Raw genomic sequence first — 21,082 nt, 5'->3', positions numbered from 1 at the left:
CAAGCAGCTATGGATCAAACCCAGGGATCTGCACAGCTCCAACCACGAAGCCTCAGTTCCCCAGCTCAGTAAAAAATATACAGAAAAAGCCAAGTCCACATAGAAAAACACTATTTTTTAAAAAAAATTGAAGCTGTGAAATAAACAAGACTACAGAATTATTTTTCCTATAGAAAAATCCAAAGCAAGAAACACCAAGGAAAGCCTAGCACCTGAAGCTGCAGGCATCTCTCAGCTGTGTTGCAGCAGGGACACAAGATGATGGGAAAGGACAGCCTGCAGCTCTCCAGCACATCCAGGAGGAGCAGTGCCCATCCCCCTGTGTTTTGGCAGTTTCAAGTGACATATCCGACCGTGGCTCGTAAATCTCAGCTAAGCAGGGCATTTCCTTAGGCCCCATGCCTTTGTTTAATCACTGTCTCTAGACCCTGCTGACTTCCCAGGTCTTACATGCAATAGCTCAGCAGTTCCAGCAAGTGACAGGAATGAGTGATGACCCCATGAACCACCCCAGGGCCCCATGAACCACCCCACAACCCCATGTACCACCCCAAGACCCCATGTACCTCCCCATGAACCACCCCAGGGCCCCATGAACCACCCCACAACCCCATGTACCACCCCAAGACTCCATGTACCACCCCATGTACCACCCCAGGGCCCCATGAACCACCCCACAGCTCAGGCTGCTGCTGCCTCTGCTCACACACACGAACAGGCATCTGCAGCCACCCTGTGCTCCTGGTCAGGGCTCACAGCAGTGCCCCACTGCCTGGACAAAGCTTTACTGTTCCATACATCCTCTTGTGTGGTTTACCATGCACCATCTCCCATGATGACAAAGATTAAATGAGTCATTCTTTAGCAAGTGTTTAGCTGGCCAAACACAACCTCATGGGGCTCTCTGATTGTAGCTCAAGCTACTTAAATCTGTTCTACATTAGATTTCCCTAAGCCAAAGAGGGTTAATTTAGAACTTACGTTGGGGTTTTATCACAGCTTTCAGAGCAGATTTGATAAAACCTGAAGTGCTCCAAGACCCAGTGTGGTAAAAATGAGTTTTCAGGAAGGTGCCTGAGCCAGCCAAGCAGTCTGATCTTCTGAGAGAGCGAGAATCTGACTCCAAATGCACCTCACTTACATCATGTCTGATACCAATCCATGGGAAAAAGTTGGTATTAGCACAAGGCCCAGTAGCAAAGAGTTTAACTTGTCCAAGTCTGGGGACTGTTCTTTGAGTGTTCAGTGAGTGCCTGCTATTAAAATCTTTGTGCTGTAAATAGTCCAAAATCAACTATAATTTTAGCCTGTGACTCAAGCAGAATTAAAAAAAAACCAACCAAACAAAAAAAGAAAACCACCACAAAAGCATTCTAAAAGCAAAACAAAAGATGCTTCACTTTCATTTCTGAGTTACAAAGCAGCTGAGACTAGACTGGGGGAGGGGACACTGATTCACCTACAGAAATAATGAATGAGGCAGTGGCTTATATTTCATGAGTTTTAAACATATTGGCCATGAAACTCCAGGGAATACAGTGTCCTGTATTATGTACATGTACACGTCCTGGCATCTTCTATCATTGGAAGACTCCAGCCTGACATTTAAAAATTAGAGATTGGTGTTTGCATGGGATAATAGTTTAATCTTTTTAACAATGGAACTGCCTGGCTGGCAGTGGTGGGGAGGATTAGGTATTAAGATGCAGTTTTATGAATGGGGACAATCAGTCAGAGCTGTCAAGTTGGTTTTGTTTGGATTATCAAAGTAATATCTAGAAGTGAAGGTGTTCATAGGAAACCAGAGGCTAAATGCAGCAGGGCTTTGCTTTGCAGCAATTAGCAAACAGGTGAAGATTCATTACAAAAGAAACTCACCGTGTGCAGACATAGACACGAAAATATTTGCAAACAGAAATCAAACAAAGCAAAATAGACTGTCCTAATATCCCTTTCAGAAAGCATCTAGTGTAGATCTCCCTCTTGGCCCAATCCCACTGGCTTCCCTAGCCCATGCTGTATATATTTACCTCAATATAAACCCATTAAAAGTGGTGGCCTGTGTGCTAAAGAACACCACACCAGGATGTGCTGAGCTGCCTCTACATGCACAGGGCTCATATTTGGGCAATAAAGGCTCCTGTATCACATTTGCCTCCACACCTGCTCCTCTGTTGAGTGAATTTGCTTGGAAGGAGCTCTGCTCTGAGACACAGCCATACCAGGATGAGGTGGACTCTAATATTAATTTCTGACTTCTGTCCCCTGGACCAGTTCCTGAAGCAGGCATCTCTCCATTCAGCTCAAAGACATCACACTTGTCTGAGTACAAGTTGATCTTTCAGAACAATTGGGGGGGAAAAACACACCACAGATGGTACAAAAAGGATATTCCCAGTTGCCTCCATTCTCAACACTGCAGCAAAACTAGAAACACAAGAGCAGGTGAAGTCAGAGCACACAGGCAGACACTGTCTGTCATCAGCACAGCACAAATGGCCCCTACAATTAAGAGCACAGGCTCTGTCTGGTTCTGGCATCATTCATTTCTGATAGCTGCTGCCATGCAAGATGCTGTAGGTGAAACTAAACCCGGAAAATCATCATAACATATCACTTTTATCCCAATATCTGAAATGAAAAGTATGCTTATGCTGGAATGTGACAATTTAAGTGTTGTTCCTGTCAATCTCCAAAAGCATTTTCAGTCATATTGAGCTGCCCAAACTTCTTTGCTCCATTTGAAAATTTATGAGCAATAAAAACAGTGTTAGGTGGTGAGCAGAGGGGACAGATGATGCTGAAATGAATTAACATGTGAAGTCTTGGGGACTTCTCTGCACCTCTTCACCTTGCAAGCACCCGTCCCTTGTAATATTTTGATATATGTGGTCTTGGTTCAGAAGAAGAGGCAAGTGGAAGCAGCAGGAAATATGTGGTGTCTGAGCATGTCTGTGTCTAAACAGTGTGAAACTGGGGTGGAGGCAGGGAAGAGAATTGGTTTAAAACCCTGGGGGAGTTCCCTGATGGGCGACCTGCAGAGCCTCTCCTGCATGATGGTGGTAACCAAACAATTCCCATTAAGTGGGGAATGACTTCTCCTTCCCTCCCCAGTGCCTCGGTCAGAGAGCACACTGTGTTCACAGCCTGTGCACTCCCATCCCCACACACCCTTTTTCCATGTGGGAAGCCTGAGGGCGGCCAAACAAAGGGATTTTTCAAATTTCATGTACTGTAAGTGCCACAGCTACAAACAAGATGAAAACAGGACCCAGTCTCTCTCCTCTCCAAACCCACTCCTGCAGAGGCACTGCCTGTGCCAGTGCAGTTTCTTGTCCTTTATCTCTGCAAACAGGGTCCCCAGCTCCCCAGTCAGCCTGGTACACCCAGCACAGGATTTAGTTAATCATCCACAGCAAGAACACAGCCCTCTTTGTCAGAGCCCTGCGGGTGTAGAAGACTCCTCAGGGAAGGGGTGGGCATCACTTGAAATTATGACACTAACGAGGGTCAAACTCTCCTTGTGTCCCTTCCATTAGTGCCATTGAGCCTGTGCAGCACAGTGGAAAACCTGCACCTGCCTCTGGGCACGGAGCAGGGCTGTGCCCACAGAGGGGACCCTCCCCACAGTGCCAGGGCTGGGCTCTGGGCATGCTGGAAGTGGTGGCACATGGCCAAGCACACTGTGGCTCTGGCTCCCTTCCCCAGCAAGGGACACCTGGGCATGGCACCAGAAAACTGGGAGAGGGCTACTGGCTCACCAGTCACTCCCAGTGCTCTTGTGTTGGAGGGAAATGCAAGTCACCAGTGCTCCAAGACTGGCTGTCACTGAAGCCACTGGTTGTCACTGGTGCCTTGGGTGATAATCCTGTATCCACATGTGCCTGGCAGCATCCCTCCAGCTCAGAGGGGATGGAGCAATTTGGATTTTCCAAATTTTTAGCTTGCAGTCTTGAAAACTGCAGTTTTCATCCCTTGCCTTCCCTCTGCATATATGGCCTCACTTCTTTTGGGATGAGGCATAAATCCTTCATTGACAGAGTGGGGTTTGATGTAAATGCCATCAGCCTCTTTTCAGCCATGACAGCTCCTCAGCTCAGTATCTCCTTGAAAACTTAATTATTTTGCCTGCAAAAGTGCAGCAACTCAAGCAACAGTTTCTAGAAGTTCCTCCTTTGGGACTGCACCTCCAAACAGCCCAAACCACTCCACAAATGCTCCCCACACTGCTTGTGTGCAATCACAAATCTTAAGGGGAAAGCCCAAGCCACGGTGGCCTGAGGTGAAGCCAAAGTGGGCATGGTGACACCAGGGTTGTGTACACTCCCAGAACGGTGTTTTCAAACTCAGAAATGAGGGCTGAGCTTATGTTGGTGTGGGCTGGCAACTGAGCACAGGCTGCCCTGTGTGGCCGACCCACTGTCATCCCAGGACCTACAGCAGCCAGAAGAAATGTGCGTGGGCAGAATTCCTGCATCCACAACTGGCCTCAAAAATCAGATAATACCATGGGAAAATACAGGGATGACCCCTGGGGAAGCAATCCTGTATCCCCAGCAGCCTTCTTGAGAGTGACTCTAAAACGTCACCACTGCACGTAATGCGTGTGGGTTTCTGTAGCTGCAGAAAATGCTGAATTATTTGAGAGCAGAATCCCAAAAAAACCTGCCTGGATCTGAGCAATTAGAGAGAAAAAGAAGTATATTCTCCCAGCCAACTGCTTAATTATTGAGGGTATTAAGCACAGTGTGCAGCTAATAGCAAAGCTTTGGATTTTCAGGACAAGCCATTCTCCCTGCTCCGTTTGTTGGGAAGAATCTGAGAAATAACGGGATCACGACTCATTCCTGTCAGTACCACCCCTGCTGTGGGATGAGATGGAAATCCCACTGTTCTGGGTACAAGCTCTTTGCTGTGCTCCCAAGGGAAAGAGTGGACTTTTAAGAATTGGGCAGGATTCCCATTCTGGAGAGAGTTCCCTTGGTAGGTTTGTAGTACCCTGTTACCATAGCTGGCTTTCTGTCACCTCCCTGAGCCCCAGGATGTGCAGAGCAGAGCTTTTGGTGGTGTGGAAGAGGGCAGAGCTGAGCCCTGTGAGATCTGGGGGATCTCACACTCCTCTGGCACTGGAAGCTCTCCAGGGAGATAATGCTGTCACTGAGCGATGAGCCCACTAGCACTGCTGACACAGCATTTCTTTTCAAATGTAAACAGTTGTTCATGGTCCAAGAAAGAGTTTCACACTGCCCAGCCCAAACATTTAAAAAAAAACCCTCCTCTCCTTTAGTCTTGTTTAAAAATCTCAATTTAATTTCCATTAAGTTAATGAACTTTACTGTTTGTTATCTTCATTTTTCTTTCTGGACTATCTTGGAGTGTATCTAAGTTTTCCCCTACAGATTTCATGAGAAGAAATGCAGTTTTTTTAAAAAATGCAAGAGGAAAAGGAAGCTAGCAGTAAAACATCTGATACTGCAAGACATGATAAAATCACGGGAGCTGGCAGAACTGGCAGGCTGCCCTCTCCTCCTCCAGCCCTGGCCTATGTCCCTTTGTGAATTGGCCTTTGTTTGCTACAGATTCACTCTAGCGGTTTCTCACACCAGAAATTAAGCCCTATTTTATCCAAACCTGGCCCAGAGGGCCTTTGGCTCCCAGCCAGAACATACAGAGCATTTCTTTTTATTTGCTCTTCTTTTCTTACTCTCTCTCCCTGCAGGGTACTGTTATTATTATTAGATATTTTTTTTTAATCTTGCATTTTACTGATTAAAGTGCTTACATCCATGTTAATACATTTGTTTTGTGGTGCCTTTGGGGTCATAAGGAAGCACAAATGATTCTGGATTGGAAGAGAGCTGGGAAAAGCTGAGGAGAAAAACCAGGATATTATCAGGCATTCCTTTGGTCCTGACACATGGGCACTGATATCACTGATATCAGGGCTGGGGAGGGGGGAAATGGCATTTGGATAAAATGAGATGGGCTGTGATGTGTCTGCAGAGGGCTGAGGGAACAGGCTGTGATCAGCAGGGCCAGGCCAGAGGACAAGCAGTATGTGGTGGGACAGGGGCTCAGCCAGGCTGTTCCCTGAGCACACCACAGCATGCTGCCATCTCCCTCTGTGCCACAGCCTCAAAAGTACAGCAAAATACCACCATGGGCTGGCCTCAGCACAAGCCTTGTGTTCCAGGAGGGAGACAGATGCCTGACAGCAGGACCAGTTCCCCCAGACCTCTGCCAGAAGCTTCTGCACCCAGATGCAGCCAGACCTCCTGTCCTACCGTCACCAGTCCATGATGCAGGCTGCACATCCCCTGCTGCACATCCTTGCTCTGCTCCCAGGAAACTTCCAGGCTGCTGCTGTACACCACAACCTTCCCAAGGGCCGGCAGGAGCCCTGTGCTGCTTTGCTGCTGCCCTGGGAATTAATGAAGCATCAGGTGAGGAATCTCTAAGTGGAACTGGCTGAGCAAAGTTAAACCTGCCCTCTCAGCTGGGTGTAAATGTAAGTGGCTTGAAAAAGGGGTGAAAATCTGCATCTGAGAGACAATGAATTCTGACAATGAATCCAAGCATGGAGGTTTGAGAGCAGAGACCTTTCTGAACAGCTCACAGATGCTGCCACCTTCCTAATTCACAAGGTTTGGGGAAAGCAGTGCTGGTGGGGTCAGGAGCATCTCAGAAGTCAGTGACTGTCCCCTGCACACTCCATGCAAGCCTCTGTGTCCCTCAGGGATGCCAGCACCTTGCTCTCTCTGCCTCTGGCCTGTCTCTCTGCCTCTGGTTGGTCTCAACCACAAGACGTAGGGTGAAATCTCTAATAGGGGAGAATGAGCAGAATCAGATGGGGAAATATTAGAGGACTGTAGGACAAAAAAGCTTTTCTTGATATCTTACAGATTTTCCTTGCCATCCTCCTCTTATCTGCTTAGTTCCTTCTTCATATCTAGTTTCCGTTTCCACCTTCAAATTCTCTCTGCTGATGCTAGAGATCTTATTGTGTGCAGGCTGCTTCTGACAGATAGCTAGCTCCCCCCTAACCCTAACTGAGCCCTTTCCCTCCCTTCTGTCCCACCTGTGAGATGAGTCCTTGTGCAATTGTCTGCTTTTTCCCCCCCAAGGCCTGTCTGCTGCCTTCTGATAAGACCTGGACCCTGTAAACCTTTGCTGAAAAGCATGGAAAAAATAACTGCATCTACAACAACCTCAAGCAGGTGAGAGAACAGTGTCTTTATCCAAATCTGGACTCGACTGTCTTCGTGAATCAATTTAAACTGAAATAAGATCCATTCCTCCCTCGTTGCCTATGCAAAAGTCAGCTGTAATCACAGGACACGGAGTCTTGCACCGGCTGGAGACCAGAATGTGCCTCTGACACGAGTACTGGGCAATTTATCACAGGAGATTACACTCGAGGGTGCTCATGTGACTGGGATTTAACAGTCAATTAAATAACACCAACACATCTAACAAAGGAACTGGGATTAAGGAAGGACTCCAAAATTACTCCTTTTCCTTCCCGACTCTGATGCCAGCCTTGGGAATCTCCCCGTTACGAACCCAGATGTTCACTTAAAGCTGACCGGAACAAATAAAACTGTTCTGAAATGTCATTACAATGGGAGTCAGATGGTCAGCTCTGCCCCTCAGGCCATTCCTAGGAAGCTGTCCCATGTCTTGGACTCTATCAAAAGGATTCCAGCCATGTGTTCAGTGCAAGTGATTACGCTGCTGCTGCCCAGGTCATTTCTAAGGAGCAGACAGGGAAGTACTGCTTCTTTTCAGGATTAATCAGTGCCAGACAGGGCAGATGAGCACGGTGCTGCTGGTTCAAAAGGACACATCCAGCTGCCCACACAGTTACAAAGAACACGTGGCAGTGCAGTGCTTGACAGTGATCTCAATGTCTGGGCCCCACAGAGGGCATAAATACACAAAACCTGGCCCTTCCCCATCTCTTCCAGCAGGCAGCAGTGCCTCCCTCCACATCTCTTATGGCTTTCCTTGAAATTCCCCCCAAGTCATGAGCACCTCAGTCTTGCCAGGTGTTCACTCCTTCCTCTCCCCCTGCTCCCAAATGTGCCTGTTGCTCCTGCAGTATCCTGCTTTATCCCTCCTTACAAGCAGACCCACTCCAGATGCTCAGGTATCTCCTGCTCTGGTGGCATCAACTCCGGTTCCATGGTTCTCTGCTCTTTATTTAACTACCAAGCCACTCTGTCTCTCCTCACAGCTCACCTCTTGTGTTCTCTTTGGGTCCATCTGCCCTCCCTGCCTGGCCAGGAGAGGGTTGCACACAGCTGTGGAGCATCTCCTGCACCTTGTGCAGCACATTCCGAAACTGCAGGAGGACACACAGGATCGTGGGCTCAGCATTCACCTGAGCTGCTCCTTTCAGGATGGTAAGAAAAGCTCGCTGCTGTATTCACCTTTCACTAACCACCAAACATTTGCATCTGTTCTTATATTCCGTTGTTTTTTTACAGGAGTAAAGAAAAAAAAAAAGTGCTTTTTTTCTCATTTTATGAATTTCTTCCCCTAAATGCTGCTTCCCAGGGCTGCTCTTTGGGAATCCCACTTTGCACTGTGTCACCCCTGGAGCCAGAGCTGTTACAGCACACAACAACCCTTCTGCTTGGGCACAAACAGCATATTTAGAAGTTACCTGATAAATAGTAGGGCACAGCTTTTGTGACCCAGGTTTCCTCACCACACAAGTCAGGAAGGGGCTGTTACACTCTTGTGAAGCTGGCCAAGATGCAGATTTTTTTCCCATGGCAGTAGAAAAATTCTTCTTCCAATCCTTCCCCATTCCATACTCTCTCTCTCCTGGCATAACTCCAGAGTTTTGTTTTATAGGTTCCTCTAAAGCATCAAAGTTGTTCCCAGCATCCTGCTCTGGACAATTTGTCCCAGCAGTGTATGACATGGTGTTTTCCTAAAAGAGTATTTTATATGGTCACTTCATCATCTGGTCATTGTTCCACAAGGTCATTCAAAAGTAACAACACTGGAGAAAAAATCCCCTTATGCTCATTTTGGTCTATTGGAAACTACCAGGATGTTTGCTGGAAGAGACAAAATGTGGCTGAAATAAATCCACAGATTTTCCCCTAATAGAGTTGCTAGAATAATAGCAAGGGCACGACTCCCTCTCACTTCTCATAATTGCTGCAGCACATCCCTAAAAGGGATGGCTGATCACAATATAAATATTTTTTTAGTTGTTGAGAAATCTCTTGGAGCACATGAATGTCAGCTTGATATTTGACTTGAGACCAACTCTTTGACAAGATGCTCATTTTCTCACATCTACATCATTCTTTGACACCAAATCCTTTCCATGAAACACCTTTCCATGAAGAAGCTGTGGGATTTTTTTCCAGACAGTAAATGTATATTTTCTGCCTTGTTTGTATTAGGATGTAATACCTAAAAAAACCACCAAACTAAGCTTGAGGTAAAACTAGAACTAAGAGACAAGACCATGGTGTGGTCTTCTGTCCTTCTCCTCAAATAATCTTCATCTGCAGTGGCAGTGATGACACCAGAGGGGTGACAGTGACCAGAGGAGGTGGTGTTATCCATGTGCTTGTGCTTCAGAAAGGGAAGGGCTATCAGGTGTCTATTTACAGTTCCCAGGAGAGACACTGATGTTGCCTTAATGAAGACTTCATATTCCACCGGACACTTGAAGCTCCAACCCTTAAACATAAACTTAAACAAGTTCCCTGCTTCTGGCATGTTGGTTTTGCCAGTATTTGTTGCTTGAATCACAAGTGACAGCCAAAGAGTAATTTGGGCTTTTTATTAGAACAGCAACATGTTTTGTTCCTTCTGAGGTCACACAGATATTCAGAATTAGCACTCCCACAAACGTTTTACAGGAAGTAGTGGCTTCTGGGAACCTGAAGGATAGAATGGAAATTGCTGATCGGAACAAGAAGCTGTAGATCCCTTGAGGGGTCACACAAAGCAGCAGGGGATGCTGCTGACACTGTTTAAATTGGGTGGATTTATGAGCTTTTCTGATAAGAACTGTTATCTGGGGCTGGAATCAGACCCCACCCCCTTTGCTGCAATTTCTCTTGGTTTGTTCTGTTCCCAGCTCTGAGCACTTCTGGAGAGTGTCTCTTGCAAATTGATGAAGATGGGAATCTAAGGCTAATGGTATCCTGTAAATTTGCATTAAGGCTGCACTGACCTTAGAGATGCAGGAAGTCTTTAGGCTGGGTCAGAGCAGTAGGAGCAGACCTGGCAGCTCCAGCTTTGTGCCTTGGGCTGGGTTTACAGTGACCAGTCCTGGGTGGGATTTGCACTCCTGGGTGCCAGCTACTGATACCAGCAAGGGGTGAGTGAGAGCAGGCTCCCCATGAGCACTGCATTTTGCATTTCAGAGTCTCCAGATACCAGAGGCATTATCTCAAGCTGCAGAGCATTGTAAATCAGAGTTGATTCTTCCCAGCAGTCAGCTTTGAGATGGCCCTCCCTGTCATTACCCACTCCCTAAAGGAAGAAAGAACACTCTAAGGGTCCTACCCCCATAAATGTTCCTTGATTCAAAAAGACAAAAATGACACTATTTTATTTGCATGTCCAGAAAATCGGTGGTGTAAAATTCCCCTGCTGGACAGAGGATAAAAGCAGGGGTTAAACCAGTAAGTTAGCATACCTGCCTCTGGCTCAACTCTACTGAGTTCACTGCAGATCTTTAAAGTTTACCCTCCTTGTAGAAGCTATTTAGAGAACTATGCCACCTCATACTGCATTTCCTGAGCACTCCTTACATTGATTTAAAGCTTCCTACTTTTAAAAATCACATTCATTTGAGAGATGGGTAAATTCTGGTATAGGATGCAGCAGTTGACAGGTCTTGCTCAAAACAAATGTCACTGCTGGAAGCAGAAACGAGTCTCCTGAGCCTTGGTGCCAGTGCTGTAGTTCTATGGAATGTCTGGGATGCACACTTAATGGGAAGCACACCAGGAACAGTTCCCTGCTCTGCAGAAGCAAACAGAGCTTTTTTTTTTTTCTGTTTCTTTTTAAAGGCACTGAGAGCAGTGAAGGCTGAGTAACAGAGCAGGCACGAGCCACAAAGGTGTCTGATGAAATTATAAAGTTCGAGGTTTTTATGTAACCGTATGGAAAGCTGTGATATGTGTATGAGACTTTCCTGGATATTCAAAGTTTTCAGGGAATATGACTTGCAGCAGTGAGTCAGCACTGTTTTTACTGAAGCAAGGATTAACCTTCCTGTCAGGACAGTCTCAAACAAGCTTGAAAAGCAAAACCACAGAGATAGGTGACAAATAATACATTTTGGGAAACAAAAGATCAGCACCTGGGGCCTTAAGACCAAAGCAGATCTGTTACCAACCATCCAGCCAAGATCAGAAGTGAGCACTGGCCACAGTGTGGCAGGCAGGTACACTGCCACCTGTCCACACCTGCAAAGCCTCCTGTTTCCTAGATAAGTTCAGCATTTGGGAGAAGATCAGAAAAAACTTATAAAATTGCCTCCCTTTAACCTGAAAGGGGTTTATCCCTGCTGTGGTCACACTTGTATCACTCTCCAGGAAGACTCCAAGATGTTCATTCCCTATGCAATCCAAAGCCCCAAATTTGGCTCTGTTAATCTGCAGGAGGATGCAGGCTGTGTCACCATGTGCTGGCTTCCCAGGTATGTGAGCTCTGTGCACAGTGAGCTCCCTCTCAGGTAATGCACACTGCAGCCTGAAAGCTGCCTCCAACACCTGCCTTTGTAGTCTGTGTTTTAATCAATCTGGGATTAGCTTCCTTTTATTTACTTATTTTGGGGTACAGGCGGTCTTAGACCCTCAGATTTTGGTCAGCCTGCCTGGAAACTCTTCCAAGTTTGAGATTCCCAGCTCATGTGCTGGAGACTGGGATAAGGGGCCCAAGCACTTCAGAGCAGACACAAGACAGGAACAAAAGTGACCCATCAGCAGACACTGGACTTAGCTGCAGCACCAACTTTTTAAGGTTATTTTCTCAGCACAGCTGGCTTGGGGGCTGCACTGTCACACATCCACGCTTGGCTGAGTGATCCAGCACAAATGACCCCATTTTCCCAGGAATGCAGAGGGAGTTTGCTGCGAGCATGGCTCCATTGGCCTCAACAGAAATCAGGCGTGTAAATCCCTTTCTTTTAGCCTCAAACTGGTCAAAGGGAGACTTAAATCCCCAGCCTTTCCAGCCCTTGTAGGGGAAATAACTGAATGAAGCTGGGAAGAGCAGCAAGTAATGATCTCTGCCACCTCCCCTGTGTACTACCCAATTTATTTTGAAGTGCTATTTTTGTTCAGCCTCAGACATTTGAAACATTTTGCCTGGAGCATGAAATATCACATTTCCCAGCTCGATGAGCAACCAGCACAGAGTTGTGCTAAACACTTTATGAAAACACTGTTCTGTGAAATAAAACATGCAGTATTTTAGCATTTTTGCTCAGTCTGACTTATCTGACAGACACTGCAGGTTATGAGAGGGAAAGGTCTGAGTGACTTCAGCAGTGCATTGTATTTTGGGATGGATGGATGGATGGATGGATGGATGGATGATGGATGGATGATGGATGGATGGATGGATGGATGGATGGATGGATGGATGGATGATGGATGGATGGATGGATGGATGGATGGATGGGTGGATGGATGATGGATGGATGGATGGATGGATGGATGGATGGATGGATGGATGGGTGGATGGATGGAGGTGCTTTTCTGGACTCTGGTGCCCTGTGAAACAGCAAAAAGATTATTTAGGGTCAGATAAACAGCAACTTAATTCTGATGGATGTGTTGTGTCCCAGCACACAGCTTACAACTGGCTCCCCAAAATGCAAGTGTGACTGTCACTTCCTTTCCTGCAGGAACCCCCAGCCAATGCCCCACAAACCCTGGCTCCCTGCACGAGGATTATTCTCCACCCTCTTGGAAGAGCACCTGAATTAACAGATAATGTATGTATAGCTCTGGGGCTCCCACAGTCTGCAGCCTAATCCTGGTGCTATCAATCCAGGCCTGTTTTAAGAAGCAATAAATAGATTTTCCTGTTTTGCTCATGATGGTAATTGGTAAGTGGCTTCCCTGCTGTCACCCATGTGCTTTTCCACCCTGTTTTCTGCCCTGTTGTGGAGGGGGAGAAGGGAGCAGCTGGGTGGGCACTGGCAGCTGGCCATGGTGAGCTCAGGACTGCAAACAGCAGCCAGAGGGGCCCCAATCCTCAGCAGAACAGGCACATACCTGCTCTTCACAGGCCCAGTCCTCTAGAAATAAGCCATAGAAGAGGATTTGTTAACAAATTTCTTAAGTTTGCTCATTTGTTAACACACTCAGGTGTGTACATTGCAAAATACACTTAGTTCAGCCTGGTCACAGTAGTTTTACTCATTATCAGCTATCTGAAAATTATGTTAAAATAATATCTTTTTCATCATACTTTATTAAAAAAATTAATCCTACATTGACCTTATCAATTGTTCTTAATTCTTAAATTCTCAGTACCTGCAGTTCCTGTTGAGGGTTTAGCCAAGCAGAACTCCTGTCTGATATTAAACAATAGTGTGTTTCCTAGCAGGAAAAAAAATGCCTAATTAGTTTTCTTTGGTTTTTTTCCATGGTTGATTAGTCCAACATACGTACAGGGAAGCTGCCTCCCTAGGGATGCCTCAACACAAACAGCCATAAATAAATTAACTAAAATCCAAACAGCCCTTAACCTGCTTAAAGTAATATTTGCAGCAGAGGTATATTTATCTCTGTGATTTACTCAGAGTGACAGCAATTAAACAAAACAGGAGCTGGGAATAGACAGCTCTCCATAACATCCAACTGGAAAACAGAACTGCTGCCAAATCTAGTGGAACTAGATTATCTCAGTCCTCTAGGTAGGCTTTCAGCAGCCTCCAACAACAGCATGTGCTTTGGGAAAATAAATTATATCCCACAGAGCTGTCCCAGGTTCCCTTCTGTAGGGAGCACTGGAGAGACAGCTCTGCTCCAAAAACTCAAAACACACACGGAGGAAAAGGAGACTCAGCCTTTTTTACCCCCACCCTGAGCCTCAGTCTCGGTGCAGAGAACCATGAGCAGTGCCAGGGGAGCACTTTTGCCTCTCGTCCCCTCCCAGGCCTGGCAGGGCTGTGCCTGTTTGGCACCTGGAGCAGGGCTGATGTTCTCAGAGCTGTTAACTCTGCCCACGGCGACAGGAGCAGTAGTGACCTCCTAACCCGGGCTCTGATCACAACAGGCTCACAGCTGAGACACACTGAAACAGCTTTCTAGCCCTGTGTACTTCATTAGAATGTCAAGGTTTAGAAAGAAAAATCAGTATTAGGAGACATCTACAAACTCCCACCAAGCTCCCAGGTGTTTTCAGGAGTTTCAGGCTCTTGTCTGAGCAGCAGAATTTTGGCCAAAGACACTAAAATAGCCCCAGTTAAATCAGATGTCTTTAGGATGCCACTGCCAAGTCCTCGTAAGTAACAGCAAAGAATTTCACGACTTGGTGCAATGTAACCATGTAAGGGCAACTCTGTCCATCTTGTACAGTACAAGTACAGTTCATTCCCTTTCATGGCCCTCAAACATCTGAACTATTCCTGTTCCAGGAAAACAAAGAACATTTTACATCACAATACTAGAAAATGCAACTGAAAGTGGATTTTTAAAGGGACACATGTTCTCCCTTGATAGGATTCTGCAGAAATTTTGGTAGGACTCACATGCAGTCTTGCTGGTGATGATGGTGTGAACTTCAGGAAGCCTTTAGCACAGCACTAATCCATTCCCAACTGAATTGTTTCAGGATATGGCACCATTAACATTTCATATTTTGACAAGAAATTAATGAGAGAATAATTTGTTTCAGTTTTTTTTTTTAAATTCCGAAAACCAAATGGCAACAATCAGTGTTACAAAGCACAGTACATTTTAAATTACAACATAATCCTTAAATACTCAAACCAGAAGTGAGAATTTGGGTCAGCTGTGTACTAATGGGGTTGTACTGCTTAAAAAGACATCTGAGAGACCTCAATTTCGTCTTGAACTTTTAAGCTGTCAGTACACTGTGCCTTATGGAGGAATTCCACTGAAATCCACATGGATGAACATAGTCTCAGGGGATTAGGAACGAGTCAACAATATTTAAACTCTTTGGTAAACCAGGCATTTATCAGCAGCAAACAGTTAAGGGTTTTATTTAAAGTTCTACCCTAATGCCAAGGCAGAAGCAGCTAATTTAAGATATGCCAGAAAAAAGTATCAAGTCCAATTAAAACTTACCTCCTCTTACTATGTACAAAGGAAAGGAATAAGGATTGGACATAAGCCAAGCTGAAATCTCTCTGGTTTGAAGACTGTATTTTTTTCTTTCCAGAAAATGTTTTCAGAGATTTACCTCCTGTAAAAATGAATTATTTCTAGGAGAATCACAACATTTTCATGCCTCCTCCCTGTTTTTTTTATGCATCTTTCATGGTTAACTTAGAGGTCAGAAGAAAATAGCTCAAAAATAAAGTATGGATTAACTTCCCTGCCCTGTTCTAATATTTAAAAGGTTTCTCTCATGTGTGTTGTGTATTAAGTTCAACATGAATTCAACATGAAACAATTATTTTGGCCTTTTTAGCCAGCTTTTAGCCAAAGCTTGCAACACCCAGGACTTCATCTTTTAAAAATTCTATCAGCACAGAGTATTTTTTTTTTTTTTAATTAATAGAGTAGTAAATTCAAGTGTTATCAGTGGGAAGACTGTGCAGACAAAGATGTTTCAGGTTATGGCTCTGTTGAGTTCTGACTTCTCTGCTGCAACTGCTCCTGGAATAGAGGTTTAGTTATGGACTTCACTGTATCTACACAGTAGCTGATACTCTAAATCCTAATTTATGATTTGCAACAATCCCCAAAATTATAAAAAAACCCCAACCCACACCACACAGTAACTACACATTAACATGGCCTGATTTGCTCTGCTAATATTCAGTAGGAATCCATGGTGCCAAACCAGCACCTTCCAAACAAAAATGCTGCACTTGGTCATATCTGAGAAGAAAAATGTAGGTAAGGAGAAAGATACCACACTTAGGTAGTTCAGCCGTTCTCCTCAGTCCAGAGGCAACATCATCCTTGTTCCAGGCTGTCCTGAGAGGGGCCTGAGCCTTGTTTCCCACACAGACAGGCACCCCCAGTAACTTGCAAACAAATCAGAAATAAAGCACATGCTAAGCCCCTCTCAATGGTGACAGTTTGCAGCATAAACAGGAAAGCATCACCAAACAGCCTCTGTCACTTGGAAGAGCTCTGGGAGGGCCTGTGCAGAGATTTGAGAATGGACAACTGCAAATGTTAACCCAGGGATGACCACAAGCAGGGATGTGTAATCTGGATAATCTCTGAGTAATGCCTGAGAAGGTGCAGATCAGGACACAGCACCAGGACAGTCCCTGTGTAGTTGTGGGTATTATGGAACTGGTAAAATGCAGGGGGAATTTTCCGTATGAGTCATACCCTATTACTTTATTTTAAACCCAATCCCATATATGACATTAATTATTTAAATTATAATTGCAAAGTGACAAATAAACCTGCTGTGTGCCAACAAAATCCACCAACACAAAAGCAGCAGCTGGAAAAAGGACAGACCCATTCTTGTATCCTAACAAGTAGAACCCCCTTAGTTTTTCCAGTGAAAAAGCATCCAGCTCAGTTAGATTGCTACATTGCAAGTATTCCATTACAGATGCAAAACTTATTAAATCTGGAAAAGAACAATGACAGTGAAGCCAAGAATAAAGTGGAAATCCTTGACTTCCAACTCTGGCATTGTTTTACAAGCTGATTTTAAGAATTCACAATCAGAATCTGTGTATTTTCAAGACACATTTCCAAGTCTTTTAAGACTAACTAGAATAAACCTACTTGTGTTTATGACTTCAACAAAAGACACAGCATAATATAGTTTTGAACTGTTTATTTCACATGTTCCACACTGGAGTTTCTTCAGTTAAAAGTTCCTAGAAGAAAACGAAACAAACATTCTTACAAATGAGTTTGCCTCAACAGCTGAAGTAAATATCTTTGACCAACTGTGTAATCATCCTATAAATACAACGTACAGATTGTCATCCTTAAAGCTGGATTTGGGAATGCAAGTTCCCCCTGCAAGAGTTAGAGGATAAGATAAACATACGTACTTGGAAACAATTCCATCATTTTTCGCCAGACGCAAAATGGAGTCATCTGATTCACCCTGTAAAAAGAGAAAAGAATATTCTCAAGTGTCCAAATAATTGCTGACACATCTGGAAGAGAGGCAGCTGCAGCAGTTAGTGCAGATTAGTGTTTTCCAAATAAACTGTTAATTTTTTGTCATCCTTAAGGGTAAGAAATTTATTTGACTGCATAAAAATATGCATTTGCATGAGCAACGTGTATTTATGGATAAATGGACTTGTGATAAACTCCTCACACCATTTTTAAGTCAAGGTAGTATCATTTCCAGTAATTATAAACAACAGATAAAAGCCAGGATTAGTACCTTAGTACACATTCTTAAAAGAAAGAAAATCACTTGTGTCCTTAACTTAAAAAAAAACCAAGAAACATCTCCAGAAGAAATTGATTATTCCAAGTTAATCCAAGGCCCTGGCACACGTTGTCCATTGAAGCTGTGGCTGCCCCATCCCTGGAAGTATTCAAGGCTAGGATGGACAGGGTTTGAAGCAGCCTGGGACAGTAGAAGGTGTCCCTGCCCATGGAAGGGGTGGAATGATCTTTAAGGTCCCTCCAAACCAAACCTGTCTGTGATTCTGTGAATTTGTTCACATCTTCACTCTACCTTCATTATCCCCAAAACACTCTTCCTAGTGTTTTCAGGGCCAAATCCACATCTAATTAATTACTAATGACCAGAAGAAGCAGCACAGTAGTTCTGCAGGTCAGGAAGGCACTCACCATTCTCCGGATGGGGCCGCAGATGGCGTAAGTCTTGAACTGGCCATTCACTCTGCCTGTCACCTTGTCCACCTGCAATCACAGCACAGCTGCTGCACACACAGATCCTTACAAATTTTACACTCTCACATTGCACTTGCCAAGCACCCAAAGTTAAAACTGCATAAAAATATTTGCTGTGTTGAGAAAATGAACCAAAACACCTCAAGGTAAATACTGGAGTTAGAAAGTCAACTACGATGATCTCTGCACAGCAAATTTGTAGCTACATAGTGCAGCCATAAAATTTAGTGGATCACATAGACTGACAGGACATGGTAGCTAAAAGAAAAAAGTATTTGAGCTCTGAACAAAGGGAAAAGCTCTGTGTAAACTAGATTTTCCCACCATTTCTCTTTTTATTGTTTCTTTTAACTAAGGTCGTATCATGGAAAATTGAACTGAAGAGGAAAGGGGACAGACTTGTTATGTGGGCAGGAAAATGTCCAAGCTGAGACATAAAATGGTCTCGCTTTCTCAAGCTGCTGAGATATTTTAACAGGAAAAAGGCTAAACAATATAAAACATGAAATTAAACAGTGCAGTGAATCCTGTAATACCAGATGGGTTCATTTCCATGTTCTGTTAATTGCTGATCCTTTGAAAACAAGGAATAGGAATCACTGAAGGAATGAAACAGGGTGACAAGAAAAGTATTTGCCTTAACAACTACAGGAAATCGGAATCAGGGTGGTTTTTTAAAGCTGGGTTTTGTTTTTCTTTGTGAGATAACTCATATTTTTTAAGAGATATGGGAATGTGGTCTCCCATTCAAGAACCAAACCAAGCTCTGTAGCTCATAAACTACAGGAATATTGTGTCCACAAAATTCCTAAAAGCTGAATTGAATAAACAATTGGGAAAAAAGACCCAAACCGTGCTATAAGGAGCTTAAATTTATCAGAACCCACATGTATTAACTGGGAACCTGCAGGAGTCATGGTCTGTTGTGACATTCTTTACTGAATTACTGAAGATACATCACAAGCTGTTTAATTCTGTAACCTTTATCTAAAGTTTAAAGGTTTAGCTCTCTCTTCATGTATTCTGTTAATAAACTTACCTCAGAAATGTTTATCTGAATGGAAGCATGATCCTTAGCACCAATGATTCGGTTGCTAGCAGAGCTAAGGAATAAAACAGGATAGATTTAAACAAAAGGAAATAGGCAGTGACAATTACAAAAAAAAGCTACTAGATCCAATTCTACAGGCAAATTAAAACTGCACAAGAAATTTAGACAGTACCAGTTTAAGCTTTCATTACTTAGAAGATTAAAGTGCAGTTTTAAGTAAATTCAAAGGAAATTTTCACTCAGTAGCATCACACTAATTAGCCAGTTATCCTTTCACTTTGGTTTCTATGTGCCCAGTTCACCTTCATACAGTGTACAGGGCAGCACAGGACTTCAAAACACACAGAACGTTATTTTCTATTCTAAAATGCAAAAATACAGTCATCAAGGTAATTGATAAAATTAGTTTCTATGCCTCTTTTGCCGAGAGCCACTACAGCTGTCAAAGACAGGTTGGAAATGCTCAGGAATCACAGGTTGTAAAACATATTTCATTTAATCTAATAAAATTCATACAAGTGGCTTATACTTAATGACTTTTTAAACTGACAGAAAAGTGCCTTCCCCCACCCCAGATATTTGATGCTACAAAGTTCACCCCTTTGCACAGGCCTCAGGAGCCACTCCAGCCCTGGCTCCTTGGTCCCTGCTCACCATTTCCGAGGGACATAAAGGTCCACGAACTCCCCGGCGTCGTTCTGCATCTCCTCCTGGTCCCTGCAGAGGCACTAAGCAGAAACACCTGAAAGAACCACGGAATATGACGAGTTGGAAGGGTCCCACAAGGATCACCGAGTCTCAGTGCTGGCCCTGCGCGGGCACCCAACAACCCCACCCTGAGCATCCCTGTCCAAACGCTCCCGGAGCTCTGGCAGCCTCCGGGCCGTGCCCGTTCCCCGGGGAGCCTGGGCAGTGCCAGCACCCTCGGGGGGAAAAAACCTTTTCCCAATATCCACCCTCACCGTCCCTGACACAGCTGCAGCCCTTCCATCGGGTCTTGTCGGCCACAGCGACCAGAGCTGCCCGCGCCGTGAGGGGATGCCGGAGGCCGGCCGGACCCGCGGGCTGCGCCCTGCAGCCGAACCGTCCCCGGCCTCAGCATCGCTCCTGGGGCCCGGCCGCCATCGCCCCCGCCACTGGCCCCGCCATGGCTCCCACCGGCCCCGCTCCCACGGCTCCCACCGCTCCCGGCCCCGGCGCCATGGCTCCCACCGCTCCCGGCCCCGCTCCCACCGCTCCCGGCCCCGCCGCCATGGCTCCCACCGCTCCCGGCCCCGCTCCCACGGCTCCCACCGCTCCCGGCCCCGCCGCCATGGCTCCCACCGCTCCCGGCCCCGCTCCCACCGCTCCCGGCCCCGCCGCCATGGCTCCCACCTCGCGCGCGGCCGGGCGGAAAGGAAGGGGCAGGAGCGGACACGGAATTACGTCACAGCCCCGCGAGCGCTTCCTGCGCCACCTCGTGACGTCACGGGCCGGACCAAGGCGGCGGCCGCCCCGCAGCGCTCCCCGCCGGGCCGGGCCGGGCCTGGCGTGCGGCTGAGGGAGCGTCCCTCCCCTCCTTAGGGGGTGCACATCTGAGCGGGCCTCTCAGGTGACATGCCAAACGTACCTGGGCCGCCCCGTGGCACCTGCTGCAGGCGGGCTGGACTGGAGGATCTCCGGAGGTCCCTTCCATCCTGAACGCCTGTGTGGTTCCATGAGCAGAGCAGCCCGGAACCCTCGCAGACACCCCAAAGACCATTCCGAGCTGCTGGAGGGGGCCGGGGGAGGCCCCGGCCGTGATGAGGGGGCTGGAGCATCTCAGGAGGAGAGACTGGAGGAGTGGGCCTGTTTATTCTGGAGAAGACCTGAGAGATCTCCTCAATCCATACAAGTATCTCTAAGGGGTGGCAAAAAATGTTGCCAGACTCTTTTTTAGTGGTGCCCAGCAACTGGATAAGGGGAGATGGCCATAAACTAAACCACAAAAACCCCACCTGAACTTGAG

The 21,082-nt window shown here is 45.8% G+C and overlaps 1 protein-coding gene and 1 long non-coding RNA gene across 2 annotated transcripts; one reads left to right on the top strand and one right to left on the bottom strand.

The window, feature by feature from the left end:
* Window positions 1-6,530: 6,530 nt before the first annotated feature.
* LOC148182819 (uncharacterized) lies at window positions 6,531-7,622 on the top strand. Its single transcript, XR_015774165.1, has 2 exons — window positions 6,531-6,644; window positions 7,125-7,622. It is a non-coding gene; the product is annotated as an uncharacterized LOC148182819 (long non-coding RNA).
* A 9,361-nt stretch (window positions 7,623-16,983) lies between these two features.
* Window positions 16,984-20,510, bottom strand: RPS21 (ribosomal protein S21). The gene is given in 7 exon segments (XM_005524816.3): window positions 16,984-17,041; window positions 17,222-17,238; window positions 17,241-17,277; window positions 17,982-18,053; window positions 19,084-19,147; window positions 19,750-19,837; window positions 20,470-20,510. Coding segments are annotated over 6 exon segments (279 nt in total). The 5' UTR covers window positions 19,800-19,837; window positions 20,470-20,510; the 3' UTR covers window positions 16,984-17,002.
* Window positions 20,511-21,082: the final 572 nt, after the last annotated feature.

The sequence above is a fragment of the Pseudopodoces humilis genome, chromosome 19 (genome assembly GCF_049639895.1).
Source record: "Pseudopodoces humilis isolate 2021_Gansu_Grassland_sample_001 chromosome 19, ASM4963989v1, whole genome shotgun sequence".
NCBI lineage: Eukaryota > Metazoa > Chordata > Aves > Passeriformes > Paridae > Pseudopodoces > Pseudopodoces humilis.
Note: the sequence above shows the minus strand (reverse complement) of the source record. Positions and strands in the feature narration are given on the sequence as shown.